This window comes from Xyrauchen texanus, chromosome 22 (assembly GCF_025860055.1).
Source record: "Xyrauchen texanus isolate HMW12.3.18 chromosome 22, RBS_HiC_50CHRs, whole genome shotgun sequence".
NCBI classification, from domain to species: Eukaryota; Metazoa; Chordata; class Actinopteri; order Cypriniformes; family Catostomidae; genus Xyrauchen; species Xyrauchen texanus.
Genome location: NC_068297.1, coordinates 25,260,190 through 25,274,019, shown reverse-complemented (window position 1 = coordinate 25,274,019; position 13,830 = coordinate 25,260,190). Strand labels below are relative to the sequence as shown.

General features: G+C 38.7%; 1 protein-coding gene across 4 annotated transcripts in view; it reads right to left on the bottom strand.

Annotated features, from left to right (window-relative positions):
* The window catches only part of LOC127662778 (arf-GAP with SH3 domain, ANK repeat and PH domain-containing protein 2-like), a 112,477-nt gene that overhangs the window by 34,387 nt on the left and 64,260 nt on the right, over nt 1-13,830 (bottom strand). For all 4 annotated transcript variants that reach the window (XM_052154093.1, XM_052154094.1, XM_052154095.1 and 1 more), the window contains exon 5: nt 3,798-3,847. In XM_052154093.1, the coding sequence (XP_052010053.1) occupies nt 3,798-3,847 (50 nt within the window). The remainder of the gene's footprint in view (nt 1-3,797; nt 3,848-13,830) is intronic.

Below are 13,830 nucleotides of genomic sequence, written 5' to 3'. Positions count from 1 at the left end.
AAGTAAAAAGACATTTAAAATATCCATAGCAAAATGTATTTTTAGATGACATTTAAAATTTAAGACTCACCCACTATGAACTCAGAAGTTGCTAAATGATAGTATATACTTCTGCAGAAGCCAGAAGTCAGTATGATTTACAAAATTGTGCTTAATAGAGTGCAACAGCGCCCAGCCACTTTCAGTCGTCTTGCTATTTGTCCCATTTTTTCCATGGAATTTAACAGAGTACTTCATAAAAGATTTTTAAGCCTTGAAACCAACCAACCAGCCCCGTGGTGAATCACAACATTACAAACTTTATATTGAAGCCAAAAAATATTTGAAAATCAGACAAAATGGTGCAAGACTGCGTTTTTCCTTAACATCTTTAATGAAGGAATTAATCACAACCCCATGAAGCACCGTGAATGATGTAATCCAATGAAAAATTTTGAAAAAATCTAAAACTAATGATGTAGAGTTGTTTATTATAATTAAAGAATCCATATATCTTACGTTCATTGCAAAATATCCAGATACTGTATATACAAATATATAGGTAGTTTGAGCATAGGACTGTATATCACCGCCACCTCACGATACGATACGTATCGCAATACATCACGATATCATGATTCGATTTTGCATTTAATTTAAATTCATTTGGGTATATTTCAGTTATAATGTCCATCTTGCTAACGTACACTATAAAATAAATGTTCTTTAAGATAATGCTGTTATACATTATACAGGGGACTTTCTAACTTGTTATATTATGGACATATCAATTTACAAATGTTAGTTTATTATTAGTTTTCATAATTTTGGTTACATTTTAGCTGCTTCTTTTTAAAAATATATATAAAATAAATATGATGCATTGAAATTGCATATATTATATTGCATGTATACAGTATATTGTTACATGTTTGTGGTTTACATCCCTAATTTGTACTATTTACCAAGTATTTACTTCGATATGTAGAACAAGTTCTAAAACTGTACTGTCTCTTTAAGATCTGTGGCAGGGACTTTGACAGTAGTGTTTGTTTGGTCGAATGGCTTCTTTACAGCATCATGCGATGTGTGATTAGAATTAAATGTTTCTTTAGTTGCTTTTGATAAATAACTGACTGTAGAGAACAGAAATTATATTAAAAGAGACATTACTAAACAACAAATGGTTTGCTTGGATCTAGTCTTTGGACTCACATCACACAGAAAGATTTTTCTTTTTAAAAGCTTTTACTCCCTGCACGCAGTGAAAAGATCTTGGTGCTGAACTTGTTCGCCACTACACCACACAAACACTGGTGAATAAAATCTAAAAAAACGAAACAGCCAGTAGCTAATCACAGACATTTTTTGTAGTATATGAGAAGTATTTACGCACATATGATTGTAGGGAATTGCAGATAGAAAGAAAGGGCGATCTTGCCATTTGAAGAATTGACATTGGGATTGTACAAATCAAGAACGCATAAGAGAGGTCCAGCATGTCCGTGAGAGAATCCGTGAATCCACAGGATCAATTTCAGTCTCTATTGTCCCTCATTGAAGCATCATTGAAGCAACAATTTATGGGATTTTTACTTCAGGAACCTGACTGTTGCACTCTCTTTCTCAATTCCTGGACAACCCATAATCCTAAAAAGAGATCCACCAATCAGAGAAGTTGCTGTAGCCATGTAAATTGGAAAAAGGTTGTGGTAAGTTTTTGCAGTCCAGCGTTAGCTTGTTAGGTGATGTTAGCTAGTTACCTACATTACATTAGTTAATATAGAATATTGCAGCGTTTTCAGACAGAAGTGTTGTTTTCTGATAGGAAAACGCATAAAAAGACACAAAAACCAGGACTGAACTGATCCACATCTCATGCTACATCCATTCAAAATGCATTTTTGAAAGAGAAGTTTATTCATTCTCGTCTAGTACCTTTGACATATTTCCATGTAGTTTTTTGCTTTAAATCAAGTGTGTAATGCTCTGATTTGTCTTGGAGCAAGTTGGTTTGGTTCAAGGCTTGGAGCTGTTTATTGAAGAGTTTTCTGAAATGCCTTTTGAGGAGAAGAATGGCAAATATATTTCTAGAAGTCACTTGTTGAGCTCTACAGCAAACCATTTAACCAAAGAGAACAATGAAATAAATGGTGGAGTGTTGCTTTCATCTTTGGGGAAAAAAAACTAATAAAATGCACAAACAAATAAATTAAAATGAATTGGTTTTTGATGTTTTCTGCAGCACACCTAGTCTCATGAGCCTCTATTTACTTCTTCCGTCTCCTCGCTCTTTTTATTGCGCAAACACAGCAAAGACTATTCCTTATTCATTAGCAGGATATTTGCAGACAATAAAAAAGCTGCTGCACAAACTGCAATTTGCCAGAAAGCTTTGCACAGACATAGAGACCAAAGAGAACTCAAACTGTAGCGTAGGCGACGATGAAAACCAGTTTAACGGAGTCAGGGCCAGTGTCGCATTAGAGGAGGGTTTCGTTTCCTTCTGTCTGGAAACATGAAGGAATTTGTTACAAATGAATTCCGGAGATTATACCCCGGTTGGGGTGGGATGGGTAATATGTGGACATGAAGCATGTATTTGACTCAGGAATAGGGCTGGGCGATATGTCTTTAAAAATGATATCTCGATATTTTTCAGCCTATTGACGATATTTGATATATATCTCGATAATTATGTCTTTGGTCTAAAATGGCTCAAAAGTGGGGGATTTTTATTTAATTTTTTTAACCACCATTTCATCCAAACGGTCATTGTTTGCCAAGAAGATAAAAAATATTAAAGACATTAGATACAAATCTAATAATTTGTGTTTTGTTAAATAAACACAAGGGAGAATGAAATTCAGTAATTTACATTGATATGCACTTTAATTATATTATATTATATTTCACACACTATGATACTTAGTAGCTTAATAAAAAGCATTATTTACCTTCAAAGGTTTTTACTGTGCAAAGCTACTTCACAGACTAATTTTTAAAACCTCAGTTGAATATTGCATAATGCTAAATTATTACTGTGGGACATGTCATGTTGCACGAATGCTTGAACCTGCATTACTTTGTTTCACAATGCATGTGACCTGATCTGAGAGCACCACCATGCACGTGCACACAGATCAGCGCGTCACTGGTTTGTATTTAATCACACACAGACCATGTTTTTCTGTCTTTAAATCACAGCCTTTTGTGGATTAATTATCACAAATGACCAACTTGCCATTTTGATGTTATTTTGTTCAATTGTGCAGCCCTGGATGATCGTAAAATGAGTCTACTGATGTGCTCTTTATTTAACTTAATGGCAAAATGAAAGCACATTTTAATCATCGCCGTATTGACGATATTGTTAATATTCGATATATCGCCCAGCCCTACTCAGCAAAACTGCCAATGATTAAAAAAAAAACATTGATCTTAAAAAAGACAAGACTATAATATGTACCCGGCTTTTAAGGTAAATCAACTAGTCAAATGACATGTTGTAAGAAAATATATTACCCTTTCAGTAAAGAATGTCCCTTGCAGCTTGGAAAATATATAAAAAGTGCTATATAAAATGTCATACATTTTAGCATGCAGAACAATCAGTGAGATAGGACAGGATAGGAATATAGAAGGTAAGGTGGCAAGAATGACAGTTCATTATTTAGAGTGCTGGGAGGGAGTACTCATTTGACACACAGGACAAGAGTTGTCATTTCCTCTCAGTTCAATTAATTATTCAAAGTGAGTTATATATAAGCATATGGTAAAATGGATTGATGACAGAGGATTCTTTAAAAATGTCTTACACTTTAGTCTCATAGTCTTTCCAGGCTTTATCAAAGGGCTTCTTCAGATCCTGTAGGAGACAGAGAGGATATTGATTAGACACACATTTGACTCAACTTTCATGTTGACATCCAGTTTCACCCAAATTACTGAGAGAAACAGGCCTGAGCACAAGGGCTGTCTAACAGAGCCAGATTGTTGTCATGAGTCTGTTTTTTAAACTTCATTTTATAAAAATGAAATGGCGAATATTAATAGCAGAATTCTCAAATATTTTCTGGCTTCAAATTAAAGTATGTATTGTTGTGATTCACCTCAGCGCTCGTTGAGTTGGTTCAGGGCTTAGAATGCTTTTTGGTAGAATTTTATGAAATCCCTATGGACAAAAATGAATGGGAAAATACTTCCAGATATCCTGCTTATTTAAACTGGAACGTGCATGCACATTAGCTGGACATGATTTGAGTTAAAAGAAAGTTTTTGATACCATTTTTGAAATTGTTGATTTGAAAATATATTTTTAAAACTTAATCTTCATAAACAGTTTTAGAGATTTCAGCCTTTCCCCATTCAAGCAGAATTCTTTTTGTTTTTTCCCCTTTTCTCCCAGTTTTGGAATTCCCAATTCCCAAAGCGCTCTAGTGCCAAGTCCTAGTGGTTGGCGTAGTGACTCGCCTCAATCCGGGTGGTGGAGGATGAATCCCAGTTGCCTCTGTGTCGAAGACCGTCAACCTGCGCATTTTATCAATTGGTTGGTGGAGCGCGTTACCGCGGAGATACAGAGCGTGTGAAGGCTTCACGCCATCAACCGTGGCATCCACGCACAACTCACCACACACCCCACCGAGAGTAAACCACATTAAAGCGATCACGAGGAGGTTACCCCCGTGTGACTCTACCCTCCCTAGCAACCGAGCCAATTTGTTGGCTTAGGAGACCTGACTGGAGTCACTCAGTACACCCTGGGATTCTAACTAGCGAACTCCAGGGGTGGTAGCCAGCGTCTTTACCACTGAGCTACCCAGGCCCCCCCTTCAATTTCAACTATTTCAATTTAATAAAGTGGTGGTGGCGTAGTGGCTAAAGCACAGGGCTGTTAATCAGAAGGTCGCTGGTTCTAACCCCACGGCCACCACCATTGTGTCCTTGAGCAAGGCGCTTAACTCCAGGTTGCTCAGGGGGGATTTTCCCTGTAATAATTGCACTGTAAGTCACTTTGGATAAAAGCGTCTGCCAAATGCATAAACGTAAATGTAAATGTAATTATAGTAGAAAGGAGCAGAGAGAATTGTGCTGAGAAAGAGCATGAAGTTACAGTAAAACCATTACAAGCATCGGGCATCTCCAGCATGAAAATTCAGCTGAATCGAGCAAACTTTGTCTGCGATGTCAAGTAAACATCAGGTCCCTTACTAAAATTGAGAGTTCTGATACTGATCATTTTCATATGCAAATGAGCTTTGCGGCAAACTTGTCCATTGTTACAAAGGTTTGCCGGAGGTTCACCACTACCGGCGAAGAGCAGCAAAATTCTGGCAAACATTTGCGGCAAATCAAAAGCTTGTTGCGTATGAAAACAAAGAGCGGCAATTTTACAGCAAATTTGCGGCTAGATTACTTTTTATTTTAAGGGGTGCCCTGTCCTTTTGTTAGAGAAACTCAGAAGCTGATAATAGTGTTATAAAGTAACTAACAGTAAATGAATCAGTTCCTTAAGTCTTAAAAACATTGAGACACTTCTCACAGTTTCTGAAAGGCTGCCATGAGAGGATTAACTTGACCGAGGCATATAGTAACCATGTTGAGCAATAAAAAAAATACAAATGTTATAATGTCATATATTTTATTTTAAATTGATTACTTTAGGCTATGGGTGGGGTGGTGAGGAGCCACATCAAGATTTTTGCACTGGTGCCCATGTGGTTCTAGTTACACCACTATTTACCTAAATAGAAAATAGCACCACAGGCGTGTTACAAAGACACGTGAACTGACTCACGTCAGAGCTACAATGCACCTCTCATGCAGTGCTTTGACTTCCAAATAAAAAAAGCTGAAGATGGCATCATGGAAGGGAGATTTTCCATACCGACTTTCTGCCATCCATTGTCATTTCTTTGAATGTCATGATATGCCTACAGTGTATAGCGTTGTCAAAGTCATTGTATCTAGATACACATGAGATCATTCTTACATTTTGTATTAATTTTATGCGGTCACAACAACGTAATGGCACGTCATTCAGATTGTCTACAAATAATCTTTGAAAGGTTAGCGGCAAATGAGGAAAAGGTTGAAATTGTTTGAACATTGCACTCTTGCTTGACATGTTGCTCCATGGAATTCAATTCAACTTAAGGGGCCTTTCGACAGTATGAAACCAGCCAATTTCTTCAACTTTAGCCACATTTGCAATATCTGACATTCCGTAAATTATTCAATTATTTGTCATTGGGCATGACATCTTCTGTAAACTTCAGGGAAATTCTCAATTTACGTTAATAAATGTTTCAATGGAATTCTAGCAGTTCTACAGCAAGATTACTCTATTAATAGTATCAGCCTGTGTTTATAGAGGGACTTCCTAAGCCTTCGAAAAATTTAATTAAATGTACTTTCAAAACAGATGTTGCACACAGCTTGAGTGTAGAAAAGGGTCTCATCTGTGCCAGCAAATATCACTTGAGTATAATTCCTTTTATTTTATATAGTGCTTCTCTAAGCACTCAAAGCACTTTACATAAGGGAAATCTCCTCAACAGCACCAGTGTGCAGCATCCACCTGGATGATGGGATGGCAGCCATAGTGCGCCTGAACGCCCACCAGACACTAGCTACTGGTGGAGAGGAGAGTGATGTAGCCAATTCAGGGATGTGGATTATTAGGAGGTCATTCTAGATAAGGGCCAATGGGGGAATTTTGGCCAGGAGTAAAAGTATCTTGACCAGTCAAAGAATTTCCATATTCTAGGCATACTAAATAAACCAAGCATTTTGCATACATGCTATCTGTCTTCATATTATAAAACAGAGATCAGATGACAATTTGATAATCTTTGGAGAGATTATTTCACTATTTCAGGGGATTTTCTTTCTGCAACTGGACAATTTAAACGTCTGGGATTCAAATCTAATTTAAACCTTTAAATAGATAAGATATCAGGATAATATTCAGAAGAAATATTATGATGTAAAATGAAAAATAAATATTTATAATTATGGACTGTTTCTAGGTCACAATAAGGTAACAAGTATTAAGTAAAGTAAAAAAAAAAACTTTAAAAAACGCACTTTTACAAGTGGTCTCAGACTTTTGAACCCCGGCTGTGAAGGCATGTCAAAAGTACCAGTACTTCAGCAGCAAGTTGATACTAAAATAAAGATATGCAAGGATACCAGTCTTTCTGCAGTATCAGAATTTATTTAATCAAAATATCAGAAGTGCGCCTTGCCATGTATATGCAGCCTTTTTACTTGAATAAAAACTTTTTAAATAAAGGAGTGTCTTCAATAAAAAGTTTTGCTGTGAAATTAGTCTCGAGAATCATAACATTTCAGCTGTATTGTATTGACAACAAAAATGTTGCTATTAGGGGTGTGCAGTGAAGTCATTACCTGATTCTGTATTTGTATTTGTTACTATGACAAAATAATTTGTATCTGTTTCTGTATTTGGACAGAACCGGGTTTGGGAGTGGTTTGAACAGGAAACGTCTCAAAACTAATTTTAAAATGTAACTCTTACATTTATAGCTTCTGTATATAAAATATGCCTCGGGTAGGCCTGTTTAATTATTATTATAATAATAATTATTATTATTATTAAATGATATTATTGATTTATCCTTTATTTTTCTCACCAAATGAAGTTGGATATGTCTGTAGACTACATTATCTGTTGTTTTAATTTCTCCAGGTATTTTTGACATTAATATCTGCTGAAAAATTATTTTTGTTTATGTCTGCAATGTGCAAGAAAATGTTGAAAAAAGTTTGTGCAGTGTGAAGTATAACAATGTTATTCAAGAGACATGAGGAGTCAAGAAATTGCGAAATGTCAAGCACACATTTTGCTGCAAATATTAAATACAAACATTAAAGAAGTGAGATGAAAATTAATTAACCCTACAAACAGGTGAAAGCACCGTAAATTTATATCAGAAAGTTTTAAGACAGGCTACACTTGAGGCTTATTTTGTGTGCACATATTTGAACAATGTGGAGGACATAATTATTTAGTTAAATAACATGTGCAGAATTTTTGAAATACAGTGGAATAAATAGCAAGAGCGAGCCTCTATACATTTCTAGAAGAGAAAAGCGGGAAAATTTGCATGTTTTAGTTTTCTCTGCAATCCTCCGTGCATGTGCAGGAATATTCTGAATAGATTTACAAGTATTTAAACCTCTGTGGAGCATTTCAACTGTTTGGGAGTAAAGACTAAACCATGTGTGGCACGGCGGAGGGCGGGCCGGGTCATGATTCCGCCCGAGAGGGATAAAGGCGACAGAAGGCGGCAGTGCGACAGAGAGAGTGTTATGGGCAGCTGTCCAACGCCTGTGTGTATTTGTGTTATTTTGGTACAGTTTATTATATATTAGCTAAAATGATCATTTATATTATCAAGCTGGTTCTCATCTCCTCCTTTCCATTGAACACTATGTTACACTATGCAATTACCTTAATTGGTGATGTGGATATAAATGTGGCCAGCTTTAAGAAACGGACAGACGAGCGCCGCTATAAAATCGTCACTTCTCTGGTCAGGAATTCAAAACCAAGCACATGTTGGTTTATGGATCCTTACGTGTGCATTGTGTGCAATGGTTAATGTTAATGAGTTTACAGACATTTTAAGTAGTGGATCATGTGTATGATATAGTATCTTAGTTAACGTTACTCTTGACAAGATTAGATTTCTGAGACACGCACAATTAACGGAGACTGAAACAGAGTCAAGAACGCGACAATTCAATGAACTTGAACGCACGTGCGCATTTTCATTCATAAGGTTAACATTGTAGTAACATTGGCTTCCCAGACTCATCATTGCTTTGTCATTTAAAACATTGCTTAAAAGGAACCCCGATTATTAAGACACAAAGCCCTAAATATGCTACAACTGTTCTCTCCTACAAAAATATATAGTTAGAAATACATAAAATATTTTCGATATTTAAAAAATCCTCAAAGTGTTTACAGAATTTGAACTACGAAGGCAGCCATTATTTTTGCGCGCGCAATGCATTCTGGGTCGGTGACGCATATTGGTTGTGTCGGTTGTGTTCAGAACAGAGAGAGGTGAGCTAATGGCGCTAAGTTTAACTGTAGCTACATCCGAAAAGTGAATATAATGCCACATTGAGCAGCGTTTGGTTGTAATTTCCAGTCCAAAGGCAACAGGGGGAGTGATGTAAGCCTCCACTCCTTTCCAAAGGAGAAGAAAATAAGAAAAGAGTGGGAAGTTGCTTGCGGACGAGTACAACTCCCTAAAGACCCACGGCTGTGTTCCCGTCACTTCAGCCCTGATGCGTTTGAGGCATTTAGTCGGCTAAAAGAGCTCACAGGTGCAGCTAGTTACAAGCGAAGACTAAAACCAAATGCCGTGCCTTCAATTTTCCCCCACAAGAAGCATAGCAAGCGTCCGCGCATAGCGAGTGAAAGCCGCGCTAACAAACGACAAAGGCAAGCGACTCTGGACACTCTACTGCTAGGATGTACACAACCCGCTCCTGCTGTCGCGGAAGACGAATCATCGGACACTACGCCGATCATGGAGGTAACCGACAATCCACCAGATGCTGTTAATGAATCCACTGTAACGTTAGGCCTACAGTGTTCTCCTAGTATGGTTGATGCAGCAACGCAGACGGATGTTAACCAGTCAGATGCAGCGGTACAGTGGCCAGCTGATGTGGACTACCCGGTAAAAAAGGACCATAGTTACACAGGTAAACATGAAATTGAGATGGGCAAAAGAAATATACACTAACAATTGGAGAGGGAAAAAATAGTGCAAATCAGAATTATCTGAGATTTAAGATTTTAAATATGTAGTTCAAGGCAATTCAATTATTAATGAATAACTGCAGTTCATTATTAATAACAATTTTGTAATTGTAAGATTAAAAACGTAGAGGTAGATGAGCAGAACAGTGTTGACTTGGTTCGGGGGGCGGGGGTATTTCTGTGCGTAGTGACTGCTTGGTGAAAATAAAGCAAACGATGGCGGTAGATGACTTATTAAATTATTTATACCGATAGTACGATCGTCTGCTCTATACTTAGCCTACCCAGGACAGCTGCTGACAAAAAGTGGAGCTCTTTACAGCAAACGCTCTCGTTCTCGCTTGGCATGGGCAAGCAGTAGCCGCACAGACACCATCTGTTTTGCCCTACTCTCGCTTCCTCAACTCTCTGATAATCTTGAGTGGGCCTATCGTCTTCCGCGTTATTCTCCTGATTTAAGCCTACGGTGCGCTCGGGTTCAAACTGAAAAGGCTGAACGGCAGACGTGTTCATCTCGCTACCTGTCAAAACTTAGCTAGCTAGCCGGTCCGTTGGAAAACGAATAACCGAAGCTGCTAGAGCGGCTAGGCTACAACCAGGCAACAACCTAAACACGTCACTACCCAGAATGCATTGAGACGTAAATAAATATGGCGGCCTACGAGTGAACGGATTTTTGGCTTTTTTTAATAAAAACAAAAACATTTGGAGTTTTTTTGTATCACCTTTTTATAGCTGACGCCCAATTTAATCTTATAAGGCCAACATGCTGCACTAATCGGGGTACCCTTTAATACCTGTTCTCATATTTTTTGCATCATTCGGATGAATTAGTTATTCGTTTTGAAGTCATTATTCGGCTTCGGGCACATCCTTAGTGACAACCCTACCACAGTATTTGCAATAGGTCTTGAGGTTTGAAAGAGTGAGATCTTCAGAGCTCATTAGAGTATAGATCTCAATCACCTAAAGGGCCCCTTCAGGAATTCAGAGAAAGACCATTCAGCAATCCAGCCAATTAGCTGAAGAGCATGGAGAAAGGGGGGTTGAGCTAGAGAGACAGCACATTTATGAACAGCAGACACGGTAAACACTGTTTCCAGCAGCTTCATGTTGCTTTGACCTATAACTCATCATTCTTCACCACACTGCAACAGGATACACGACTTTAACAAGCTGAGTCACAATGGCGTCACCTGGCTTTTGAGACCACAACACTTTTCAGCTGGAGGGGTCTAAAAAAGCCTGAGTGGGTGGGTTTCACAGTTCAGTGAGCTTGAAAAGAGAAGCCAATGCTGACATCACTCCCTCAGAACAGTAGAACAGTCTACTGCAGCAAAATCTGTGTGAGTGACTGAGAAAGGGGTGTTACCTTCAAAAACACACACACACATACACACACACACTGTAAGACAATAGAGCAGCTGAGGAACAGACAGCATAATCATCAAGTTGAACGCTTTTAGCATGATGTCAGCACGTCTGTTTCCCGAGGCTTCCGATTCGGCTTGCTTAAGCACTTCCGGCAAACACACATCTCAGGGTCAGGAAGGGGGACAGTTGAGGTCAGGCTTTGTGAAATGTTACAAACACCTCTCATATGACATAAATCAATATTTAATAGAACATTTAACCAATAATTAACCATCAGTCAGTTCGTTTCGGAGTGGAAATGAATGTAAAAAGATATGTTTAAAGGAAGCAAAATCTCATCCCCCTTGGACCCCAAAGCAATTTCATTGGATGAAAGAATTTGTTGTGGGTAATTTGTTCTGTACCTCAATAGAAAAATGTGTATGATGCAACCAACATTTCTTTGGACACCCCTTAAGAGTCCAAAGGGGTTTAGGGTTTTGTGCCGGTTATGTTCAACTAGACGTCTATGGAAAGTATCTGAGATAGGCTGTCGATTAACACAGACAATATCTTTGATCATGACAGCCTGTGATTACAAATACAGGAAACAAAAATAATGACCTTGTAATGACACCAAAGACATTTCATTTCAAAGATCTATTTGCTTAACCGGCTGACGGGTTAGTGAGGTACATGTTCAGGTTAATGACTGGAATGATGGCCCAAGAAGAGACCTGTAATCACCATCCATTAGCACCAGCCCCCTATTGAGCTCAAAATCAACCACAATGCTGATGCAGACCATTCCTAGACATTTAGCACTCCATAACAGCTGGTTAAACAAGGCAGCTGCCTTCGTCCTCCCAATCACCTCTACAGGAAACTGACACGAAGCTGGATTTATTTCTACATCTGAGCTGGATCTATATGGGAATCTATGATGCCTCAGCTAGTGTTGAGGCAAGACAAGTCAGTCATTTAAATTGTCGCCATCTTCTTGTTCTTTGGTGCATCTAGAGTGTTATGTGCCGGATTAGCTGTTTATTAAAGCCTTAGGGTATCATTTCTGTTCCACTAGTGCCACCAAATGGAATAGGATTGTTTTAAACAGCTTTCTTAAATTCTCCCCCCTTCTCCGAACGATCGAACAAACAGAGTGTGTTTGGTCCAGGCTCACACCATTGGTTGAGTCAATAGCTTCTTTTCCACCATCGGGCTGAACAGTTCTCATTGCAAAGCCACACCTTTCCATGGCGATCCTGGCCAGTTGGTGTGGTTACAGTTTCTTTTTCCACTGTGGTGCTGTGAAATCTGTTGGTGACGTGAGAGGTAAACATTGGAGTGAGTGCGGCACACTATGGAGGATGATATTCCAGCTTTTGGGACTTCTTTTCCCCCTGGTTTTACACTGCTAACAAACAGCAAAGACATGAACCATGTCACAAAAAGGAAAGTAGAGAGAAAAAGGCAAGAGGTTTACCAACATTTGCTGAGGATTTGTGTTTGCCACTGGACACTAAAATGCAGAAAGGTAAAAGATCCCAGACTAGCTAAAAAGGATATTTATTGACAAAATGTTCGATAAGTATGATATGAAAATAGTATATGAGAATATATTCATGTATTTGAATGAATATAAATGAGTAATCTACATCTCTGATGAAAAAGGCGTGTACAAAAATAAATGTAGGTTACAAAACTAGTTAAACAATCATAATAAAATCATGAACTACGTTCTAAAGCCATTCAGCCAGCATGCTTGAGAATGGTTGAGTACGGTTAGCTAACCATGACGAGAATTCTGGATCAAGAACGGTTTATAATCGCCCCGATGGTGGAAAAGAAGCTAATGTTGATGTTTAGTCAGACACGTGTTTACAGTTAAGGAAATCAACCTAAGAATGGCTTAATTGTAGTTCTCTACATATTAAGCTGGGATATGAGAAAGCGTTTTAACACTGAAAGTTATACACTTCCAGCCAGATCTCATTATTTATGAAAGATTTAAACATACCAGTACATTAAATGTCTTGATGGTGTTGCCCCTACATACAGCACCTTAGCACTATGATTACAAAATACACTCCACTAAGATCACTCAGCAACTTACTGGTGATATTTATTTTTTATAAAATGTATCTTTACTCAGTGAAATGTGATACTTTAACTCTGTCCATGAAAGACTTACTTTGTAAAAAATTTTTTAAAAGGTGTTACATAAATCTATCTCGCCCAAGCTTTTCACCGCCTGCCTCGAGCAAATTTTCCGGCAGCTCAACTGGGACGAGGTCGGCATCAAGATCAACGGCCGCTGGCTCAATCACCTGCGCTTTGCCGACGACATCGTGCTGATAGGCTGCTCGGCAGTCGATGTACAGCAGTGGCTCGACCAGCTCAACCAGGCTGGCGCTCGGTGCGGCCTCAAAATCAATCTGGCCAAAACCAAGTGGATGCGCAACGACCAGGTGGCCGACACTACCCTTCATGTCGGCCAGCACCAGCTCCAGCAAGTCGATAGATACATCTACTTGGGCCAGGAGCTGACTACCGACCACAAGATTGGTCGAGAACTGGCACGACGACGCCGAGCCGCCTGGGTCAGCTTTGGCTCAATTGCCGAGACGGCCACTAACAGAGCCATCGACCCGGACATCAGGGCCGCCCTATTCAACAGCACCGTCCTGCCG